This window comes from Girardinichthys multiradiatus, chromosome 11 (assembly GCF_021462225.1).
Source record: "Girardinichthys multiradiatus isolate DD_20200921_A chromosome 11, DD_fGirMul_XY1, whole genome shotgun sequence".
NCBI lineage: Eukaryota > Metazoa > Chordata > Actinopteri > Cyprinodontiformes > Goodeidae > Girardinichthys > Girardinichthys multiradiatus.
Genome location: NC_061804.1, coordinates 39,133,753 through 39,158,326, shown reverse-complemented (window position 1 = coordinate 39,158,326; position 24,574 = coordinate 39,133,753). Strand labels below are relative to the sequence as shown.

At 40.9% G+C, this 24,574-nt stretch overlaps 1 protein-coding gene across 1 annotated transcript; it reads left to right on the top strand.

The window, feature by feature from the left end:
* Positions 1-1,512: 1,512 nt before the first annotated feature.
* prdm15 (PR domain containing 15) lies at positions 1,513-24,464 on the top strand. Its single transcript, XM_047378653.1, has 23 exons — positions 1,513-2,803; positions 2,887-2,980; positions 4,813-4,966; positions 5,081-5,233; positions 5,348-5,456; positions 6,325-6,408; positions 6,580-6,765; positions 8,232-8,441; positions 8,568-8,662; positions 8,747-8,834; positions 8,931-9,098; positions 10,461-10,555; positions 10,672-10,803; positions 11,001-11,141; positions 11,342-11,505; positions 11,605-11,684; positions 13,215-13,334; positions 13,465-13,596; positions 13,746-13,829; positions 14,959-15,134; positions 15,250-15,315; positions 15,488-15,709; positions 20,529-24,464. The coding sequence occupies exons 1-23, from the start codon at positions 2,635-2,637 to the stop codon at positions 21,051-21,053; spliced, it is 3,447 nt and encodes a 1,148-aa protein (XP_047234609.1). The 5' UTR covers positions 1,513-2,634; the 3' UTR covers positions 21,054-24,464.
* Positions 24,465-24,574: the final 110 nt, after the last annotated feature.

Below are 24,574 nucleotides of genomic sequence, written 5' to 3'. Positions count from 1 at the left end.
TACAGAGGAACCAGCAGCTAAAGGTTAAACTTACTTCAGCTTTTCTGTCCAGCTCTGGGTTGGTTTTGCTGATTATTTCTCAAACAATGCATAGAGTGTCTTGCAAAAGTATTCATACACCTTAGACTTTTTACATGTTGAAACGAGAAACTTCTATGTTTTATTGGGATTTTATGTGATACACCAGTGTAGTAAAGAAATGTGTAATTGTGAAGTGGAAGGAAATGTGTTTTTAAATATGTATTTGGGAACAATGGTATATGAGTTTGTATTCAGCTCAATACTGACAGGGTCAGTGCTTAGTTAAACCACCAATTACATCTGCAGGTCTTTTGGTATGTCTCTACCAGCTTTTCACAGCTAGCAGCTCGATTTTCTCTTTTTTTCACCCTTTTTTGCTGTATACCTCAGATTGTATAGAAAGTGTATTTGAAAAGAAATTAAAAAAAAAAAAGTTTCCACATTCTTAATTAGATCTAGGTCTAGACTTTGACTAGGACATGCTAACACTTGAGTATTCTTTGATATGAACTATTGCATTGTAGCTCCAGCTGTATGTTTTGGGTAGTTGTCTGGCTAGAAGGTAAATCTTCACCCTGATCTCAATTCTTTAAAAGCCTCTAACAAGTTTTCTTCTGAATTTAGCTGCATCCATCTCCAACCAGCTTTTCTGCATCTACTGAAGAAACGCCTCCATACAGCATTATACTGCCACCATCAGGTTTTCTAGTGGAGATGGTGTTGTCAGGGTGTTTCCTCCACATATATTGATTTGCATACAGGCCAAAAAATTAGATTTTGGTGTCATCAGACCAGAGTACCTACTTCCACATGCTTGCTGTGTCCCTAATATTTGGGAATTGTTATGGTTTTCTTTCAACAATGGCTTTCTTGCTACTCTACCATAAAGGTCAGATCTGTGGAGGGTACAACCAATAGTTTTTCTGTTTACAGATTCTACCAGGATTTTTGCAGCTCCTCCAGAGTTACCACGAGGCTCTTAGCTACTTCTCTGATTAACAGTGTCCTTGTCTGGAGTGTCAGTTTAGGCGAACAGCCATGTCCTGGTAGACTCGCAGTTGTGTCATACTCTCCATTTTCAGATGATGGAATAAACAGCTTTCGATGTTGTTTTGTAACCTAAACCTGCTTTAAAATTCTCCGCAACTTTTTTCCTGACCTGTCTGCTGTGTTCCTTGGTCTTCATGATGCTGCTTGATCACTAATGTTCCCTAATAAACCTGTTTAGGCTTTCACACTTCAAATTAAGTGGGCTGCACGGTGGCGCAGTTGGTAGCACTGTTGCCGTGCAGCAAGAAGGTCCTGGGTTCGATTCCTGGCCTGGGGTCTTTCTGCATGGAGTTTGCATGTTCTCCCCATGCAAGTGTGGGTTCTCACCGGGTACTCCGGCTTCCTCCCACATTCCCAAGACATGCCTGTTAGGTTAATTGGTAACTCTAAATTTCCCTTAGGTGTATGAATGAGGGTGTGTGGTTGTTTGTGTGTTGCCCTGCGATGGACTGGCAACCTGTCCAGGGTGTACCCTGCCTCTCGCCCATAGACTGCTGGAGATAGGCACCAGCTCCCCCGTGACCCACTATGGAATAAGCGGTAGAAAATGACTGACTGACTTCAAATTAAACATGCGAGCCTTATTTATTTCTTACAAGACCTATGAAGAGATTTAGTTGCAGCTGAATGCAATTTCACACCACAAATTTCCATTTTTTCGGGCTACAACAGAATCCTAATAAAATATATTGAAGTTTGTGGTTCTAATGTGACAAAATGTGGAAAAGTTTAAGCTCTATGAGTACCTCTGCAAGGCACTGTTTATCAGCTTCCAAATAACATAACATAGATAAATTTGTAGGGAAACGACCTGAAAGGCATTCATGAATGTTCCACCACTCGAATAAAATTATGTAAAAATAAATAATAAAACTACAATGTTTTCAAACAGTGATATTAAAGTCATAAACTGACTGCGTACAGAAGCATAACATAATTTGTGGTAGCTAAGGTCTTTTCTGCGAAGTATAATTTCTTTAGTTGGTTTGATAGATAACAACTCTCCTGAGCCTACAGCTCCCAAAATGCAATGGGCGCGGCTCGCTTCCGGTCCTGCGCCGTTTCTGGAGCGGATTGGAACCTGGAGTCAGGACTCGATAAATGAAGGCTGTTTTGCAGAAAAGGTAACGTGTTTCCTCACTAATTTCCTCTGGTTTCCCGCAAAATGGCGACGCAGTCTGTTAGTGAAGATGCAGCCGGCTTTTCCGGGTCGCTCGGAGCTTCTCTACGCCGCCTGCACTGCTCTCAGCCCGGCGCTGAAAAGCACCGACTCCGGTTTGTTGGTTTTCGTCTCCGATCCAGCCGCCATGCCGACTGTTCTTTGTTACATTGTAGAGAAGAGAAGCCGCTCAGATCGGAGTTAAAACCCGGCTAGAGTTTGGGAATCACTCAAATTCTGGATCCCAACTCTTATACGGATTCAATAAACGGAAAATGCAGGTTTGGAGTGATTCACAAACATCAAAATGCAGTTAGTGCTTTCAAACACGATATTATCTATAAGGAGGGCTGGTGTGTTCAGGTACAGCTGAACTGTACAATCAACTGTTTATTCAGGCTGGGATGTTCAGTTCTTTACTATGTTCTTTACAACATTTACTCTCCTACAAGTTGTTTTCTGTAAAAATACAATATGACCCGAAAGCTGTCATCTCCCCTTTATTTCACGGTAAACATCTCCTCTCTGTGCAGGTTGACATAATGGCTGAGCAGACCCCAGATGAGTTCATCTGTGAGTATGAATCCATCCCTCACTGTATCTAACTCTGACCGTGTGGGATCGGGCTGTGGTGACAGATGTGATCCCTTCCACAGGGTGCGAGGACTGTGGCCAGTACCATGACTCTGAGTGTCCTGAGCTGGGACCTCTGGTGACTGTTCAGGACTCCTTTGTCCTCAGCCGAGCTCGGTGAGTTGGCAGCTGAGAGCACCATCAAAGCAGGGTTGCCAATTGTCACCCGTTTGGAGTGAGCCTCAAGCTTTTCCCCAGTTTCTCACAATCTCCCTCTGCACAGATTAATACTTTCTAAATAAGTTAAGTGCCTTAACAAGGCATTGGCTGATGTGGGACTTTCACCGTATAACTTTGAAAATACCATATCATCAGGGAATTAACACGGAAATGTATCATAACAATATACATATAATCCAATTGCTTGTATTTAAAGCAGAAAAGCAACAAAAATCCCTGGTGTTGCTGAAATAACCTTATAATTATTAATTATTTTTTATTAGTTAATTTACTTAAAAAAAAAAAAAGTTTGCCCCCTTACAGATTTCTTTTTTTTTTTTTTTTTTTTTGTAGCATTTAAATGTTTCAGATCATCAAATTCTAATATCAAACAAAGTTACCCTGAGTAAATACATGACGTTGTTCCCAAATGATTTTATTTATCAAGGCAAACCAACCTGGCCATAGGTGAAGAAGTAATTACCCCCTAAACCTAAACATTTGTTGTCCCACCTATAGCAGCAACAACTGCCACCTAGTGTTTGGAAACACTGGCTATCAGTCTTTTGCATTACTTGTGGATGAATTTTGGTCCGCTTTTCTTTGCAGAATAGCTTTAATTCAGTCACATTGGGGGGTTTTCAAACATGAGCAACCTGTTTGAGGTCATGCTGCAGCATCTCACTCGGATTTAAGTGCAGAATTCGATTAGGCCTCTCCTAAACCTTAACTTTGTTGTCTATAAACGCTGATGGACCGACCTTCTCTACCACTTCTTTTTCCGAAATGCTGTATTAGTTTTACATCTGCTGTAAAGGATGCACATCTTCCAAAAATGTCCACTCTTCATCCATCAATCTGTCCATCCATCCATCTATCCCCACTACCTATCTCCAGCGGTCACTGGGCGAGAGGTGGAGTGCATCCTGGACAGACTGCCAGTCCATCATAGGGCGTCTTGTCGAGCAGGAGAATATTTTCCCAAGTCTTGTGGATCATCAAGATGATGGCAGATTTGAGATCAGCCTTTGTGTAAGAAGTGTTTTTTGTCTTGGAACTCTCTCATGGATGCCTTTTTTTTTTTTTTGCCCAGTCTCTTTCTGTTAATATCATGAACTGACCACACCTGAGGTAAGGGAGGCCTGCAGTGTTTCACATGTTTTCTGGGTTTCTTTGGGGCTTCCTGGATACGTTTTTGACTTGATCCTGGAGTAATTTGTGTAGCTGAGCTGCTCCCGGAAGGATTCACTACTTTTCCATGTTTTCTTCTGTTGTGTGTTCTGGAATCCCAAAGCCTTTGAAATGTTCTTGGTACTCTTTCTAGAATAATAGATTCCAACTTTGTTTCTCATCAGAATCATTGAATCTCTTCACATTTGGCCATGATGTGTTGCTTTTTGAGCCTACTTCATGGTGTCAGACAGGTGCTATTTAAATGGTTTCTTGGTTCTACATGTCAGACAGTAATCAGGCATGGATGTTTCTTGTAAAACTGAACCCAAGAAAAATGGTTAATCACAGTTATTTCATTACTTAGTCAGATTTTCCTTTTAGAATGAAATTGTCATTTGAAAACAAACTGCGTCTTGTATTTACTCAGGGTATCTTTATCTGATATTGCAAGGGATTAGTCTCTTAAACAACAAAGGATTGACTACATAACTTTTTTCCATTGCCATGTATAATTGAGCAATACTAATCCAGGTATTGTTAGCATGTATTTCTTTGAACCTGGTTAAAATTTGTTTTTGGTTTTCTTTACAAACAAACTCTTCTTTTGTGTCCTGCAGATCATCTCTCCCTAACAGCTTGGAGATCAGAGAGGTGGGTAACAGGGAGGACGGAGTGTTCGTGCTGCGTCGACTGGTCAAAAGGACCCGGTTTGGACCCTTTGAAGCTAAGAAAGTGCCCAGTCTGGAGAAAGAAGGAGCATTCCCTCTGAAGGTGCCCACATGGACACTTATGACTTAAAACACAATGGATACCCTGCTTTGTATTAAAAGGAGTGACAGCCCCTAATTTTGTCCTTGCATTTATACTCCGGCCTCTGTTGGGTAGATCTTTCAGAAGGATGGTGCTGTGGTGTGTTTCGACTGCAGCAGTGAGGATGACTGCAACTGGATGATGCTGGTGCGACCTGCCACCAATTACAAACACCAGAATCTGACAGCTTACCAGCAGGACGATGACATCTACTTTAACACCTCTCAGGTACCTACATCCAGCCTGAACTGAAAGCTGTCACCCATTCATGCAGCCGGCCATGCTGGCTATCAAAACACCATTGTGCTCTTCCTACACGTGCTTCTGCTGTGTGTTTACTAGGATGTGCTCCCAGGAACAGAGCTGAGAGTCTGGTATGGTGCTTTCTATGCCAAGAAGATGGAGAAACACGTGCTGAAGCCCCCACTTCAACCACCACTGCCTCCACCAGGTACAGGTATCACAAACCTCAGTGCATCTTATGTAGATTTTATGTGACAGATTAAAACAAAGCAGCACATAATTCATGAAAAAGTGGAAGAAAGATCATCCATTCCCATACTTTGCAAAACCAGACCATGCTGCAGTTATAGCTGCTAGTATTTCAGAGTATGTTTCTAATTGCTTTACATTTATCTAGAGACTGTATTGTTTTTCTTCTTCTTCTCAAAATAGACCAAGCCTATGCAGAATAGAAGGAGAACATCTATGAACAACCGTTGTTAAATCTTGCAACAGTTTCTCGATTGCATTTCTCAAGTTCTCCAGAGTCCAATTAATGACCTAATTATTTGATTCAGGTGTGTTGAAGCAGGGACACATCTGACAGCTGTAGGACACCGTCCCTTAAAGGACTGGAGTTTGAGAAAAGTGGTCTAAACCCATGGTTCTCAAACTGTGGTACACGCTCCATCCATCCCATAACCTGCTCCTGCCAACTCGCCTGTCTCTGCATCCCCACAGCATGATTCTACCGCTACCATGGTTCATTGGGTGGGAATTGTATTTTAAAAGTGAAGTGAGAGTAAAGGGGGCTGACACAAATGCATTCCACACTTTAAAAGTTTTGCTTGTAAAAAAAAAAAAGCCATAAGAAGATTTGTATCCTTTTTATTCCCTTTCAGAACTATGCACTACTTTTGTGGATCTGTCACATGAAATCCTAATAAAATCCAGTGAAGTTTGGTTGTAATGTGACAAAATGTGAAAAAAGTATTGAAGTCCGTCAATAGTATTGCGTGGCTCTGTATGTCAGAGAGCATACAGCACAGATTCTGAGGTGGGATGGTGTAGAAACAACATGTTTTCTTTTTGAGCAGATGTTGTATTGTCCTCTGCTAAAACAGAGATCTCAGACAAAAGTGGAGCCCACTTGCCTCCAAAGGCTGAAGACAAGAGTGCAGGTAAGATCATTTAAACCATCAATCATCTCCATTTTGTTAAACCTATAGATGGCAGCTTTAAATTCCAGTCAGGTTTACAGCTTTTTTTGTTGGTTTTCAGCTCTCTTGCCTTAATATTTAGTCTCAAGTTTCCACGCTCTGATACATCCAGTTAATTGTGTTTGATCACAGGTCTAACCCTGGATCAAAGCAGCGAGGTTTCCTCAGTGCCGCCCCAGGAGGAGAACCCGGTTGCCCCTGATGTAGAGGAAGGGAAGCCCCATACAGTCCAGCTTGGTCGTAAAAGAGGGCAGGGCCGCGGGAGGAGAGCCAGGGGACGGAGGCCAGGAGCAGCTGCTACCACAAGCAAAACCAAAAGTAAGAAAGGAAAGAGTCAGGTTTAATAAAGGTATAAACATTTCTCTTCTAAAGCAAGACTCACCTACAGGATTTGGTGTTGCTTTTTGGATCAATCTTAGATAAATTAGCAGATATTAGGAATCTGCATCCCTCTTAGATTTCTTGACCTTTAAAAACGATATATTTTTTTATGGGTTTTAAATACAGTAACTTGGATATCTTTTTAAGATTGTTAGGCTTATACACGTCCACTAAAATGTGTTAATAGGCTAGTTTTCCCAGGATTTTATGAGGTGGACTCTAGGGATCACATTTATTAGAAACCACACAAAATCTATGTTAAAATGCGCAACAGCTGACAAATAGTGACTTTACTATGAAAAAATCTATGCACAGGAGTGTGAGGCAAATAAACCAGGCTTATAGCTGCATTAAAAAGAAAGTACACCTTTGTTCTTGGTCCTTTTAGAGATGAGATGCTTTCTCTTTCTATGCCCTCCAAATCAGCCATAAGTGCTGAGTTTATTTGGAGTTGTACAGTCATAAAGCTTAACATTTAACATCCAGAATAAAATGGAGCTCTTTGAGTCTTTTGCAGTTTCTCAGAGCATTACACTGTCTGACCTCTGGGTAAATGTTCTGCTTGGAGGTCTTCCACCTAAGATTATCTTTTACTCTAAGATGATCCTAAAGAGGTGCTCTCTCCTACTGCTAAGTTAAAACATTACATTAATAGTCCAGCAGCACTGGGAGATATTGGTGATATTCTCTTGTATGAAATACTGATAACTGGTAGTTAAGCACTTCCTTATTTTCTTGATTTCAAGTTTAATTATTAGAGTTGCTGCGATAGAAAGGACTCAGTTTATCTACAGTTGAAGTTGAGTGTGAGGTAAACCTTTCTGAACCATATGCTGCATCATCCTGCATGTTAGCAGCTGCATATCTTCACATCACTGCAGTATGTCCAGTTAAACTTCCAATTAATGCCATAGGAGTGGAGAAAAGAACAAAAGCAACACTGCTGGTTTAAATAGTTTATGATCTCGCATCTAATTTTATTGTTTCAGGGTAAATTGATGACATCTGTGGTTTAAATACTTGTTAAATAAACCTGGAATTAAGTATTCAATGACTGGAAAATATAAAATAAAGCGTTTCATTTCAAATGTTTATTTCAGTGAGTCATCTCTGTTGGCAACACTTTTGTTGTAAAAATGTGTTATAATTAAGGACCCCTTTATAGGCGATGTCCCATCCTTACAGAGCAGTGGGTTTGACCCGTGGTTTGGGTCACGCTGGTGATGCTGTTCTGCTCGGACCACCTAGTCCACAATTTCACCAGAGCCTTACAGCACCTCCTGCAGGCCGAGCCTATACATAGACGTGTTTCCGTGTCACTTGCTTATGCCATGTCTAATAATTGATGACTGATGGGCCGAAAACCAGACATCTACCATTAACTTGTCTGTGTGTGTGAGCAGATATGAACCCCATGGTGGGAACCTTGGAGCCGGTGGCCTCAGAGGTAGAAGCAGCATCATCAGAGAGCAGCAGCCTGCTCAGTTCCTCTGACAGTGTGGTTGTCCAGAAGAGGCACAAAGCCAGAGAGCACAAGAGGGTTTATCGGTGCTCCCTCTGCAGTAAAGTCTTCCAGAACAGCAGCAACCTCAACAGACACATCCGATCTCACGGTAGGGGCCTAGCTTTGTCTTTTAGTACAGCATCGATCTTCTCAGTCTGACAAATCAAACTTGAGTTAATTGAGTGAGAAGATGTACATGTCTAACATCACAGAAATCTTTTTTGGCCCCTCTCAGGTGATAAGCTGTTTAAGTGTGATGAATGTGACAAGTTATTCAGCCGTAAGGAGAGTCTGAAGCAGCACATCTCCTACAAGCACAGCAAGAATGTGGTGAGTGACACTCTGAGCTGTAGCCTAAAGCCTTTTATTCTTCCTGCTGGTTGATGTCTTTGTGTTTGTCTCTGCCCCCAACAGCCTGACCAAGAGTACAAATATAAATGTAACACGTGTGAGAAATCTTTCCGTCTAGAAAATGCCTTAAAGTTCCACAACTGCCGCACAGGTGCAGTTTTTCTGTCCTTTTTCTTTTAAGATGTTTGGAATTACGTTCTTGTCACAGCTGAATCTTCATTTCGCTGTGTTTTTGTTCCATCTCCAGATGACAAGACGTTCCAGTGTGACATCTGCTCCAGATTCTTCTCCACCAACAGCAACCTGTCCAAGCACAAGAAGAAGCACGGCGAGAAGCTGTACTCGTGTGAGATCTGCAACAAAATGTTCTACCGTAAAGACGTGATGCAGGAGCACCACAGGAGGCACAGTGTGGGTGAGTCACTGCAGCTAGAGAGCAAGGAGCAATTAGGGTTGGATATTTAGTTCTTTACAACCTGCTCTGCTATATAGATGAGGGCTAGATGAGGGGCCATAAGCTTTTTGGATTTCTGACATCTTTGGAAGAAGCAGTAGAAAATGACTGACTCAAGTGGTGGTTCAAGGAGGGGACGCTTTCCTTGGGAGGTGTTTCAGGCACGTCTCACCTGGAGGAGGCCCAGGGGACGGCCCAGGATACGTTGGAGGGACATTGTCTCTCAGCTGGCCTGGGAACGCCTTGGGCTTCCCCTGGAGGAGGTGTCTGGGTAGAGGGACGTCTGGGTGTCTCTGCTGAGTCTGCTGCCCCCACGACCTGGTCCCGGGTGAAGCAGAAGACGACAAGTACGAGCACCAACACAGAGTAGAACTTATTTGTTAATGGGGAGGAAAATCAAAAGTTTTTACAAATTAATATCTGTGCATTAGTATTCAGCCTTCTTCACTCTGATACACCTAAATAAAGCCCAGTGTAGTCTAATTTATTCTCTGATTAATCCAGCAGTTCTGTGAAGGTCTCAGAGGTTTGTTAGAGAACATTGGAGAACAAACTGAATCATGAAGACCGAGGAAGGAGAATGTTGTGGAGAGATTTAAAGCAGAGTTATGTTATAAAACAGTATCCCAAGCTCTGAAGGTCTCAGAGCAATGCTCTTTCCATTAGTCTGAAAATGGCAAGAGCACAACTCCAAACCTATCAAGGCACTGACATCCACCTAAACTGACAGGCAAGGAGACCATTAATCAGAGAAGCAGTCAAGAGGCCCATGATAACTCAGGGGGGAGCTGTAGAGATCCACAAAGTGGTGAAAAGAAAGCCATTACTGAAAGGAAGCCCTAAGAATCCCATTGCAGTTTACTACAAGCTACTGTCACACAGCTAACATGGAGAAAGATTCTCTGTTCAAATTAAACCTTTTCAGTCTACATGCAATATAGAAAACTAACACTGCACTTCATCCTTCACAAGTCAAGTCACAGTTGAAACATGGTGGTGGCAGCATCATGCTGTGGGGATGCTTTTCCTATGTAGAGACAGGTAAGTTGGTCAGAGCTGACGTGGAAATGAATGGATCTGAATATAGGGCAATTCTGGAAGAAAACTTGGTGAAGGCTGCAAATGGTTTTAGTTCATGGTGGAGGTTTGTTTTCCAACAGGACAATGACCCTAAAATCACAGCCAGAGCTACACTGGAATAGAGCAAAAGATGTTGGGAATGGGCAAAAATGTCAGTCTCTAGAAGTGCAAACTGATTGTTTCCCAGATAAACTCCCCATCGTCTCTAACTCGTTAGCTTTAACCTGTCATACTTGTAAACAGGACCAAAACAGCTGAAGAAAGAGGAGCTGGAGACTAATGGAGAAGAAGGGACCAAGTACAGGAAGGAGCCATCTCCCTGTCCCATCTGCAGCAAGGTAAGTTTTTGTTTTATGGTGCTGCTGGCGATATGTCTAATACCTGGTTGGAGGTATTAAACATATTAGACATGGAGGTTATTTGTTACATGCACACTGCATGTCTGTGTGCACAGGTGTTCTCCTGCAGGAGTAACATGAACAAGCACCTGTTGACTCATGGTGATAAGAAGTACACCTGTGAGATCTGCGGACGGAAGTTCTTCCGTGTGGACGTCCTCCGGGACCACATCCATGTGCATTTCAAGGTGATACTAAAACCTTTTTAATGTGAACCTGGTCAGAAAGAAACTCTCACAAAATCTGCAGGTTGCAGGCCTTGATGTTGACAACAGTCCCATCCAAGAACTTCTCAGGACCTCCAAAGACCATTTTTAGCTCTCTCCATGACTGTTTTTAGCTGTTTTTAAAATGGTCTGTTTTATTGATTTCTATTTGGTTCCAGGACATTGCTTTAATGGATGAGCAGGAGAGAGAGGACTTTATCAAGAAGATCGGCATCTCACCCGATGACAGCGATGAAACAGATGATGAAGATGAAGATGACGATCCCGAGCACCACAAATACAACTGCAAGAAATGTCAAGTAAGCTTCATTTTGACCAAAGGGGTAAATGATTAATAGTTCTATGAGGTACTGCTATTAATGTATGTGTAGCTCAGGGCCACAACGCTAGCTTTTTATCAGCTTTAAGGCTTGTTGGTAGTCAAACTTCTAAAACAGACGGGGAAGATTGTTTAAAGGGATCATTACATAACCTAACACATCTGTCTTGCTATGCCTAGTTGTCATTTGCAAAGGGCAGAGAATACCTGAAGCACATAATGGAGCAACACAAGGAGAAAGGCCACAGCTGTGGGATCTGCAACCGACATTTTGCTCTGAAGGCCACGTACAACGCTCACCTGGTCATTCATAGAGAGCAGCTGCCTGACCCTGCAGTGCAGAAGTAAGACAGCAAAGAGCACTTCTACTGTTAAATGCTACTTAAATGTACATAAAGTCTAGTCGAAGTAGTCAGTGATGAGGTAAAGTACTGGCTCTCCAGGTACATCCATCCATGTGAAATCTGCGGTCGAATCTTCAACAGCATCGGCAACCTGGAAAGACACAAGATTATCCACACTGGTGAGCAACGTCCTGAGAAGTCTGAGATCTTTGTGTTCTTGTATTGTGCTAAATCTGAACACTTTGTTCAGTCGATCTCACACATACAGTTATAGACAGCCCTAGTGAACACACTGCTACTGTGTTTTTTATCCTCTACAATGCAGTGGTAATTGTTATCAACTAGTTTTTCTACTAACAGCCAGACTTGTTGGTATTAAAAAAAAAAAAATCTTGCTGATTAAACTGAAAATTAAAAAAGTGGCCCTCATGGCTACAACGTTGGTTCCAGAGGGAATGCCATTTAAAGATTTCTGGGTAATTTCCCAGCTCCAGTTTTTGCCAAGCTTAATCGTGCCGATACGGTTTTCTTTCTAAGTATAAATTTCTAGCCTTGTTACCGTGAGCAGTCATTTATTATTTACACTAGAGACAACGTCACACTGGGTGAGTGAGAGTGTAATCACTTGTAAAACAGGTTTTCTATTTTATAAACAAAAACAATATCATTTGGAGTTTTAAATGACCTTTGGCATCTTATATTAGCAAATACAACCCCAATTCCAATGAAGTCGGGACGTGGTGTAAAACGTAAATAAAAACGGAATACAATGATTTCAGATCCTGTTTAACCTATATGTAATTGAATCCACTACAAAAACAAGATAGTTAATGTTCTGACTAATTAACTTTTTATTTTGTTGCCAAATATTCACTCAGTTTGAGTTTGATGCTTGCAACAGATTCCAAAAAAGACCGGGAAAGTTGTAATATTCCTCAAAAAACGCCTGTTTGGAACATTCCACAGGTGAACAGGTTAATTGGATAAGATGAGTGTCATGATTAGGTATAACAGGACTATCCCTGAAAGGTTCAGTCGTTCACAAGAAAGGATGGGGAGAGGTTCACCACTTTGTGAACAAGTGGGTGAGCAAATAGTCCAATAGTTTAAAAACAACGTTTCTCAATTTACAATTCAGGTATATCATCATCTACAATCCATAATATCATCAAAAGATTCAGGGAATCTGGAGAAATCTCTACAAGTGAGAAGCAAGGCTGAAAACCAACATTGAATGCCTGTGACTTTCGACCCCTAAGGAGGCACCGCATTAAAAACTGACGTCATTCTGTATCGGATATTACCACATAGGCTTAGGAACACTTCAGAGACCAGTTAACACAGTTCGTCACTACATCTACAAGTGCAAGTTAAAACTCCACCAAACAAAAACAAAGCCATAGATTTTTTCCTGCAGTTACAGCTTCCCCACTGATTGTTTTTAGCTTTAGAAAGGAGCTCTCTGAGAATCTTTGTAAATATGAGCCCAGATTTTTAGCTGAGGCAGTTGGATCACAGTGTTTCTGTCTGAATGGTCCTGATCCTTAAGATGTTCTATGATTGCTATTTAGACATAAAAAAAAAACCACTGGAACAACAAATTACCTTTTAATTTTCTGAATAAAAGCCATTAAGGAGGGAGGAATAAATAAATGTCCTGCTTCTGTTTTATTTGAATATCATATGTTTGCTCCCATGTAATGCTGCAGGGGTAAAGAGCCATGGCTGTGAGAAATGTGGCAAATCATTCGCTAGGAAGGACATGCTAAAGGAGCACCTCAGGGTTCACGATGATAACCGGGACTATCTGTGTGCAGAGTGTGGGAAAGGTTGGCTTCTTACTGCTGCATCACACTCTACCTTTCTATTTTTTTTACTAACCAATTTAATGACTCATTAAACATTGAGAGGTTTCTGTTTAAGTGGTTATAATTATGTTGTTAATGTCTCCCTCCGCAGGTATGAAAACCAAACATGCCCTGAGGCACCACATGAAGCTTCACAAAGGCATCAAGGAGTACGAGTGTAAAGAATGCAACCGCAAGTTTGCCCAAAAAGTCAACATGCTGAAACACTACAAGAGACACACAGGTGGTGTTTCGAGCTTTCATGACGATGAGCGCTGATTGTTCAGTTTCAGTGTTTATCTAGGGAAGAAACATGTGAGATCGGAACAGAACGTGAATCTGAATCCCTGTTTCTACCATTGTTGGTTTATCTTCATGCCACCTTGCTTGCAGGTATTAAGGACTTCATGTGTGAATTGTGTGGGAAGACGTTCAGTGAGAGGACAACACTGGAGACACACAAGCTCATCCACACAGGTAATCATCTCCTGAGACTCCGTCAGGCTGAAAGGACAAACTCTGTTTTTATTCTCAGTATTTAAAAGCCAAACATGGGTTCATTTCATAATTTGAGCCCCAAAACATGGAAAAGAAATCAGTTTTTTTTTTTTTTTGTTAAAAACATTAAATCAAAAAAGCAAATAATGATATCTGTACAGCAACACAGAAAACCTGACTGTGTATTATGTGAAGACTTGCTGCCTCGTTGCTTGTGTAATAATTTTACATGAAATTTGCCATGATTGGTGTGCTAGTGATGGGCCAAATGCTACTAGAAGGGGTTCTATACAATTTAAGATCATGGGTGTACTTAATTTTTTCCATGGTAATATTGATATGCTTCCAACAGTGCTTCCATTGATTGATTTGAATAACTGGATCTTGAAGGTTTCTAAATCTAAGTTCTCAACAGTGCTTCCACTTTTGCTGGGTTCCCAGAGGGTTACTGAACTGAAGCAAAATGAGCATCTGAGGCTGACTAACTCCTTATTAGTTCTAGTATTAGAGAGAAATCAGAGCTTTCTAACAGTATTCAAGTGGAGATGCAAATGTTTTTGAGTCAGCATGTCTGCTGGTTATTTAAATTATGGAAATCAAAGTCTTGTCTTGAATCTCAAACTCTTCTTGCTTTGTGGTAACTTAGGTGCAAATATTTCTTTACATCATAATCCCCTTAAGGAAGACTAATAAAGTTCATTTGAATCAATTATACTGGAGATGCACAGCTCAGACATTTCTTGGTCGATACAAATTTCTGTTCTTTGGGGCCTGACATGACGATTTAGGATTTTAACTCATAAAAGAGAAACCAATGTGCTGCAGGTTATTTGATAGAGGTAGCAGTTTTAATTCCAACAGAAAATGGAGGTACAAAAACATTTTAATTGTTTGACTCTCCATTCATCTATGAGAGCCAACCAGGGGAAAATTAACAGGTTCTGATCTCTGCCTGATTGGTTGCGGCATCTTCAAAATCTACCATTAATTAAAATAGTTCGGTGTTTTATAAAAACCCTTGGTTCATTTTAGGGCATCTTGATATTGCCAGCATTTTACCACATGTTCGGTACGGTGTCCTGGACTGACCGTGTTTTCCTTGCTGCAGTGGGTAAGACATGGAAATGTGAACATTGCGATAGGAAGTACCTGACGGAGTACATGCTGCAGAAGCACATCCACCTGACCCATGAAAAGGTGGAAGCCCAGTCGTGTCATCTCTGTGGGACTAAGGTGTCGACCCGCGCTTCTATGAACCGTCATCTGCGTCGCAAACACCCTGAGGTAAGTCTGGACGGGCCTGCGGCAGAATGATTCATATGGTACCGGTCAGATCGGACCTGTTATTCCACCTTACAGCCAGACTCACTGAACTAAGCATTCCATTTTGTGCCTTCAGGTGGCGCCTGTGAGAATGGATGAGTTTGATGATCTTCAAGAAAATTCAGCTGTCAGTATTGTGCAGGTTTGCTTTCTTTTTAGCATTATGTGGAAATGTTGTACACAAGCCTGGCAACAAAGGAGTGACTTACTAAAACTACTGAGATTTGATTTACATCTATCACTAAACACCATTTAGACTGTTGAGTGACATTTAAGTTTGCAGAATTGCTATTGGGAATTATCTGCTCCTATAGCCCACCCTGTCCTTGGAGAAGGACAGCATGTCCCATGAGAAGCCCATCCGACCTTCTCGGCACCCCAAGAAGAAACCGAGAGTTACAGTGGAACCAGAGCTCTCCGAGTCTGATGACTACGCCGACTTCACTGAGCCGAGGCACTCAGCCATGGCCGAATTTAACACCGTCATCATTGGCGATGAAACAGAGACCAGCTCTGCTGTGCAGAGCATCCAGCAGGTATGTGTCAGGTTTTCTTGAGAGATCCTGCTTTAAACGGTCATCATGTTTAAAGGGAGAGAGTGGACAATGGAAATGTCAGATTATAGATTTTCCTTAAGAGAAAATAGAAGCTTGGTGATCCAACATGGCCTGAATTAAAGAAACAATGCTTCTGATGCTCCCTACAGAAACACTGTAACTAGATGCTCAGAGGCAGTAGCTCACTGTACATTTCTGATATTTATTCACAGGGGAAGGAAAACTGGAGAAATGTTATTCATTATGATCTTGTCCATAAATTATTGGTGAATTCCAGAATCTGCTGTTTTACGCCAGTAATAAAAGAAGAGCACAAGCAGCTAAACAAATAATAAACACAGTTCGATGTGTCTTGCAGCTGAAAATATGTTTGATAATTTCTGAGATAATAGAATAAAAAACCAAAAAACCTAACAATTCGACAGAATATGCTGGTAATAAGGTTTAAATGAATATATTTGTGTGTAACAATTTCAGCACAGGTCAGATGTTTACATCCAGTCAGGCGCAGCGCTGGTGGCATAGGGGTTCAAGCACCCTGACCTGTGTATGGAGGCCTCAGTCCTCGACCCAGCCCTGTTGATGCTTTTTGCACTCCCTTATCCCACCCTTTCCACACCATATCTTGTCTGTTCACTGTCAAAAAATACTCTAGAAAAATAATAAAGGGCACTAGAGCCAAAAAATAACTTAAAAAAAAGAAGTTTAAATCCACTTAGCTGCATGAATTCTATATTCATTTTAGACTTTAATCATACATTTAATACCACATTCAACTTCAATGTGCTTGACAGTTAATACAAGAGATTCAAAAGCCTTGACTTCTTAAACCATACGTCTTGTTAATATGGCCGAATAGCTCCATCTCTGTCATATCTGACCATAAACCTTTGCTCCAGAAGACATTTGGCTTGTTAAACTCACTTCAGTGAGTCAAGTGACACTGGTGTACCGACATCTTCCACTTTATGGTCATCTTGAGCCTAGTTGGTTCTGGGATTGTTCCAGAACATCCAATCCAATTTTGTTTAATCTGAGGGTGACAGTTTGGATCAGATAGTTGAAGCGTGGACAGAACTGGGTTATCAGAGAGTAAAGGTGGTCCCTAACACATTAAAACTAATTTTGGATTGTACTCATCACAGCATTGAGCCATTGGCCTAACTCATTAGGGACAATGAGGGAATTAAAGGAATGTTGATTGGTACAGAGGAACATAAAATATCTCTTTATGCAGCTGATGTTTTACTATATTTGTCAGATCCTACGTCAATACCACTTTGGAAGGAAATTATTTTTGCATACGGGTACTTTTCCGGCTATAAAATAAATGTTGAGAAGACAGAGGCAATGGATATCAATAGCAATATTCCACTGGGGGCAAAACAACAAAGCGGCTTTGGGTGGGCTAGAGAGGGCATCAGATACCTAGGTATCAATATTCCCCTTTCATTAAATTATTTATTCCACACTAACTACAGTAAAACGCTGGATATAATTAAGAAGGACCTAGAGCGGTGGTCAGCGTTGCCGCTGGCCCTCTCAGGTCGCATTGAAACCGTTCGTATGAACCTCTTACCTAGATTATTGTATTTGTTCCAGATGTTACCAGTTGGAATACCAATACCATTTGGTACAAAGTAAGAGCTGCTTTTAAGTTGCCAAGAGGTTTATCAATATTAATAAGTATTGGACATATCAAATCCTTCACCCCTAATGTCTTGGACAAAAATGTTTCAAAATGGGCTGAACAGGGACTCACGTTTCTACATCAGTTAATTGACAGGAATAACCTCATATCATTCACACTAGGGTCCAGTGGAAGATCTACTCAGGTAAACAAGTCTTACAACTTAGGCTTTTGGATTATGGTACTTCGACCTGCTGCCCAAGGTGGATTCTTGCGTTAGGTTTATATGGTGATGCTGACACTACAATTATGATGCTGAAATTGTAAAATGTCATGCCGAAACGTTTAATTTATGGTAAAATTTCACACTGTTTAAACAGTTTATTGTTGCTGTTGTATGGCTGTGTAATTGCTCTGTTTTAAAATCAATAAAAATGTAAGTTCTAAAAAAAAAAAAACTAATTTTGGAGTTGATAAAGCAGGCTAGAGTTAGGGATCTGGAATTGCCCCACTTTAACCCTATTAATAATTCTATGCCTACAAGTCCGAGTCTGTACAAGGAAACCAACAATTTAAATAAACTTTTCAAATGTTATCAAGAAGGCTTGACAAATATCCAGCCAGAGTGATGGCAGGAACTTGTTGATGGCTCCAAAAAGCATGTTTTCATTGTAACATGCTAATGGACCAAATATTAGTGAGGGATGAATGCATATTTCTCAGCCTGCATGAATAATTTTGGCCATTTGTGGATTAAAGAAAATGCTCAATAAATTCCTATTTGTCCACCTAATGCTTGTTTTTAAAAAAAAAATCATTAAAGTTGTATGTTGCCTTATCAGTTTACTTTAAAGAAAAACAGTTCAAATTCATAAATAAAACCCTGACATGAAATAACATCCATCTCTCTAAGTATAAGTAAACCTCAGACTGACACTGTACATACACCAATCAGCCATAACATTGTGACGGTCCTCTGTATGTTAAATGTGCATCTATGTTAGTAAACAACAGTGTTTGCTACCACTTAACCAGCACACCTTTTCATCCTTTAAGTTGTGTAATTTTAGACTCATTTGTCTGGCACGTGTAACACATGTCTACTTTAAAGATTGGGATCAGGGTTAAATGTGGAAGCCAACCCTGGCTGTCATTGTTGTGACCCTTAAACCATTATTGAATTATTTCTCTAGAGTCAAGAGTGCATTATCCTGTTGAAACAGGCTACTATCATCAATATATACAGGTCCTTCTCAAAATATTAGCATATTGTGATAAAGTTCATTATTTTCCATAATGTCATGATGAAAATTTAACATTCATATATTTTAGATTCATTGCACACTAACTGAAATATTTCAGGTCTTTTATTGTCTTAATACGGATGATTTTGGCATACAGCTCATGAAAACCCAAAATTCCTATCTCACAAAATTAGCATATTTAATCTGACCAATAAAAGAAAAGTGTTTTTAATACAAAAAACGTCAACCTTCAAATAATCATGTACAGTTATGCACTCAATACTTGGTCGGGAATCCTTTTGCAGAAATGACTGCTTCAATGCGGCGTGGCATGGAGGCAATCAGCCTGTGGCACTGCTGAGGTCTTATGGAGGCCCAGGATGCTTCGATAGCGGCCTTTAGCTCATCCAGAGTGTTGGGTCTTGAGTCTCTCAACGTTCTCTTCACAATATCCCACAGATTCTCTATGGGGTTCAGGTCAGGAGAGTTGGCAGGCCAATTGAGCACAGTGATACCATGGTCAGTAAACCATTTACCAGTGGTTTTGGCACTGTGAGCAGGTGCCAGGTCATGCTGAAAAATGAAATCTTCATCTCCATAAAGCTTTTCAGCAGATGGAAGCATGAAGTGCTCCAAAATCTCCTGATAGCTAGCTGCATTGACCCTGCCCTTGATAAAACACAGTGGACCAACACCAGCAGCTGACACAGCACCCCAGACCATCACTGACTGTGGGTACTTGACACTGGACTTCTGGCATTTTGGCATTTCCTTCTCCCCAGTCTTCCTCCAGACTCTGGCACCTTGATTTCCGAATGACATGCAGAATTTGCTTTCATCCGAAAAAAGTACTTTGGACCACTGAGCAACAGTCCAGTGCTGCTTCTCTGTAGCCCAGGTCAGGCGCTTCTGCCGCTGTTTCTGGTTCAAAAGTGGCTTGACCTGGGGAATGCGGCACCTGTAGCCCATTTCCTGCACACGCCTGTGCACGGTGGCTCTGGATGTTTCTACTCCAGACTCAGTCCACTGCTTCCGCAGGTCCCCCAAGGTTTGGAATCGGCCCTTCTCCACAATCTTCCTCAGGGTCCGGTCACCTCTTCTCGTTGTGCAGCGTTTTCTGCAGCACTTTTTCCTTCCCACAGACTTCCCACTGAGGTGCCTTGATACAGCACTCTGGGAACAGCCTATTCGTTCAGAAATGTCTTTCTGTGTCTTACCCTCTTGCTTGAGGGTGTCAATAGTGGCCTTCTGGACAGCAGTCAGGTCGGCAGTCTTACCCATGATTGGGGTTTTGAGTGATGAACCAGGCTGGGAGTTTTAAAGGCCTCAGGAATCTTTTGCAGGTGTTTAGAGTTAACTCGTTGATTCAGATGATTAGGTTCATAGCTCGTTTAGAGACCCTTTTAATGATATGCTAATTTTGTGAGATAGGAATTTTGGGTTTTCATGAGCTGTATGCCAGAATCATCCGTATTAAGACAATAAAAGACCTGAAATATTTCAGTTAGTGTGCAATGAATCTAAAATATATGAATGTTAAATTTTCATCATTACATTATGGAAAATAATGAACTTTATCACAATATGCTAATATTTTGAAAAGGACCTGTATTCTGTCCAAGAAGAGAATTCTTGGTCAACAATGGTGTTAAATTAGCTTTAACATGTCAAACTACTCTGACGTGTAAAGGTTTCCCAGCTTTTACCAGTTACCATAGCATGATGGCGTGTTTCAGTCTGTCTCTTTTTCATAGAACAGCTAAGCACCATGTTTTTTCCAGGGTAAGTGATAAATATGAACACAGCCCACTGTGTGCCATGGAGATATGCTTTATCACTCCAGACCACATTCATTCACTGATTCAGACAATTCTAATGCTTTCTTGTTGAATTGCTATAATGAATTTGACTTCTGGTGTTCCAGGTGGTGGTCCTAACTGACCCCAATGCTCCATCAGCCCCCTCCCCCAGCAGCTCAGTTGGACTGACCAACATCACCGTCACACCAATCACCAGCCACGCCCAAGCCCAGTTCACCAGTCTGCAGCCTGTAGCTGTGGGCCACCTGACAGCCACGGATCGGCCTCTCACGTTAGACAACTCTATCCTGACCGTCACGTTCGACACCGTCAGCGGTTCCGCCATGCTCCACAACCGACCTGCTGAACTTGTCCCTGAGACAGTGGGCCCTACCAGCAGTGCAGCATCCCAGTCTGTCGCCCATTTCATCAACCTTACCACTCTGGTCAACCCAATTAGTCACCAGCTGGAGGCCCCGACTCTGGCCTGGAGGCCGGTACCAGCTGCTGAGGGTGGCCAGGTAACCCACATGGACGGGGCTCATGGAGAAACTCAGGAGGTCCAGAATCAGGGTCCAGATCCACGCCAGACAGCCACCCAACAGCAGCAGCAGCAAAGCAACTCAGCACAGCAGATGTTTAGCTACTGAGCACTTACTGGAGGCGCAGGTCACCTCACACTCAGACATTGTTACATAGCAGATGATTTTTTTTTTTTTATCGGACTATTGTCCCTCAGATGCCTCTCCTGTCCGGTGGAAGCTAGTCCAACTTTACAGGTCATTAATTCATTTTTTTTTACTCTGACAGAGCCAAGTGGCTGCTCATAAAGAAATAAAACATGAAAGAAATAGTACTTCGACCCAAAATCCCTGACATACAACCAACAGTTGAAACCAAAGCAACATGTGAGACATGCAGCCTTTGAAAGCATGCCTGTTATTCAGATAAATCTGCATTGTAAGAAAAAAGTGACTTTTCAAAGGAAGAACTTTATGTTAAAGTTCACTGATGAAATATTATTTTGATTGATGTAAATGCAATTTTTGTTCATCTTTTTCTCAGTTTTCTTATGGGTGTGCTCGTTTGAGTGTGTGTAAAAACTTTCATATTCTAACAATTTGAAAGTTTTCTACCATCAAATTACAAACTGCATTACAGCTCTGCAGTTGGTACTTGATTTAGCAAATTCAGAAAATACCACAAAAGTAACCCACCAGTTGTGATAGTATGTTACTGTCAGATAAAAGTGAACTTATGGGCATAGAGCATGTGCCATGGTCTCTAAAAGATTAATTAAAAGAATTGGTCTGTACAAAGGTTGTGTGGGACAGTGGCCTCCTATGTGACCTTAGAATACTTGGGTGTGCAGAGGTGTTCATGGTCGACTCGGTGACTACAAGGTGCCCTTGTCTGTGGCTGTAAATCGAGCCTGAATAATCACCCCTCCACCTTCATGACAGATGATGTCATCTAATGTTCCCCCATTTGTCCTAAGGAACTAGTTTCACAAGTCTTGTGTATTAAGATGTTACTTTGCAATTTACATTGTGTTGCCATTCTCTTTCATGACTGACATCCTTCTTGATCTTTAGCTTTTTTATCAGACACCTGAGGTTTTTGGCCTCAAAGTGATTGATATTTGGAACTGTTCATCGTTTCATCTGCCTTGACAGAAGCCCCAGTATCAGCTGAAGAAAAACAACCCTAAAGCATAATGCAGACAACAATGTGTTTCACTGGGGCATATGGTGTTCCTTTGCTGTAACTGTAGTAAATGGCCAAAAGTTGTACTTTAATTTAATCAGACGCTTAACTCATTTTCCCACCAGGTTTCTGGGTATTTTATCCAGGTCTGAATGTTTAATAGTAAGAAAAGATTTCCATCTTGCAACCATACTCCTTATTTCAGATAAATGTGAAATATAGGAGATTGTTGTCACATGTAGATAAGTACAAAACCAGTATTTTTTCAGAAATGTTTTATATCTACAGATAGGCTTCAAGTACCTTTAACGTTCATTAAATGAAAGCAAGAACTAAAATAAATAAAACTATACATTTTTATTTTTAAAAATGTATAATAATATTTCTGCGCCAGCCGGTTTGTTATACATTATTAACATTGTTTATGCTCCGTTTCACATGCAGGGAGAGAACCTTATTGAACATGTGCAGAAATAGTTTATTCAGATTCCTTTGACCCAGGAACCACAACATAAGCTTATAACCCCACTAAGTTTTTCAGTACACCACAACTTGTTAGGAAAACTGCACGAATTAAATATGTATTTAGGTTTTTGTCCTGATACAACTGCTGTTGAAGAGCGAAGAAGAACTCAACCATCAATGTGTTTCTACCGAAAAACTAAACTTTTTGCTTGTTAGCCATGTCATTCAAAGCTTGTCCGCTAGATGGCGACAACACTTAACGTGGTTACACGCATGTGCTGAAATATCCCAAACACATCATGTAAGTTAGAACAAAGGTTTTCGTCACGGTAAAGAAAGATGTAGTGATTTCTTCGTTTTTTATTCAAGTAGATGAAACAAATAAAAGGAACTGGTTTATGTAAAACTCTAACAAAAGCTCTTTTCTAATTATAATACAAGGTGTGTGAAACTTGTAACACATTTGCATTTTACAGAATGGCTTGATTAACAGCTCTAAAGGGTGCTGATTCACTGTTTTGACTTTGACCTTTGAAGTGCTGCCAGTAATGGTCTTTGGAGCTATAGCCTCCAGGGGAAACCCAATGATCACTCCACCGATAGTCATCTGGAAGCACACGACAGCTCCTCCTCTGGCTGTGCAATTAGCCCTAACAACCTTCTTGATGACATATTTATTCCTGGGATCTGGCCCTTCCAGTTTTCTCATTATACTGTGAGTTGACATCATGTCTTGATGTGGAGGTAGGAGGTGCTGCACAACAAGCTGCAAATATTCACGCATGTAGAGGCGGTTCAACCCCTTTAGTAAAGCGGTTTAGTATGTGTGTTTTTGTAGCCTTCCTTCAGAGGAAAAAACATTTTATTTTTATCGTGCTGAGAAGTAGATGCCTGACAGGAAAACAGTTTTTAGTTGGGTGTGAGGAGCCTATGGTACATCTCAAACATTTTCACATTTCACCACATTAAAACCATAAAATATGCTGCCTTTTAATGGGGTCTTTTGTAATAGAAAAACACAAGGTATTCTTGAATTGTAAAGTAGAAGACAATGATAAATGATTTTTAAAATTCATTTCATTTAACCAATTACAGGTTAGGTTGGTGTTGTCACTACCAGCTTTGCTCAGTCAGATTGGATCGACAGCGTTTGTAAGCATCAATTTTTAGGTTCTGCCCCAAATTCTCAATTAGATTTAATTCTGGACTTTGACTGGGCCATTCTAGCACATGAATATCCTTTGATCTAAACCAGTCATTGTAGTGCTGGCTACATTGTTAGGGTTGTTGTCCTGCTTGAGGGTAAACCTCCTCCCATCTCAAATCTTTTGCAGCGTTGCAACAGGTTTTATGCCAGGATTGCCAGTATTTATCAGCTTCCCTATACTTGCTGTTGAAAAGCATGCCCACAGCATGATACTGCCACCTCCATGTTTTACTGTGTGGGTGCTGTAGTCTTTGACATGTAGGTCAAAAAGTTCTAATTCAGGCCTCACCTGACTGCCACCTTCTTTTACATGTTTGCTCTGTCCCCTTGGTGAGATGTTCAAAGCTTGGGATAAGGCTTTAGAAACTAACCCTGCTTTGAACTTTATTATCGGTCTGTTTGGTGTGTTAATCTGTGGAGGAAGAGTTGTACTAATATTGAGAATAAAAATTGACATAGTTTAGTTCTACAGTATTTACTAATCAGGCACCTTTTGAAGGGAATTGGTCGCTCTGGATTTTATTTAAGGGTGTCAGGGTAAAGAAGTCTCAACACAAATGCAAACCACACTTTTCAAGTCTTTATTTGTACAATAATAATCTTTAAAAAATGTTCTATACAAATGTATAAAGTACTTTGTATGTGTTTGCCACAGAAACGTCAAATAAAATACTTCAAAGTTGTTGGTTGTACCATACCATACCAACTTTAGTCATAAAAAGCTTTAAAACAAGCACAGCTGAAACAAAGCGCTGCACATAACTGCAAACTATAACCATATGTTTAAAGGAA

What these genes read in the sequence shown, in the direction of transcription:
- prdm15 (XM_047378653.1), top strand. Translation starts at nt 2,635, where the DNA reads ATGTTCAGTTCTTTACTATGTTCTTTACAACATTTACTCTCCTACAAG. An exon ending in GACCCCAGATGAGTTCATCT is followed by an intron (nt 2,804 to 2,886) that starts GTGAGTATGAAT and finishes TCCCTTCCACAG; the next exon opens with GGTGCGAGGACTGTGGCCAG. An exon ending in AAGGAGCATTCCCTCTGAAG is followed by an intron (nt 4,967 to 5,080) that starts GTGCCCACATGG and finishes TCTGTTGGGTAG; the next exon opens with ATCTTTCAGAAGGATGGTGC.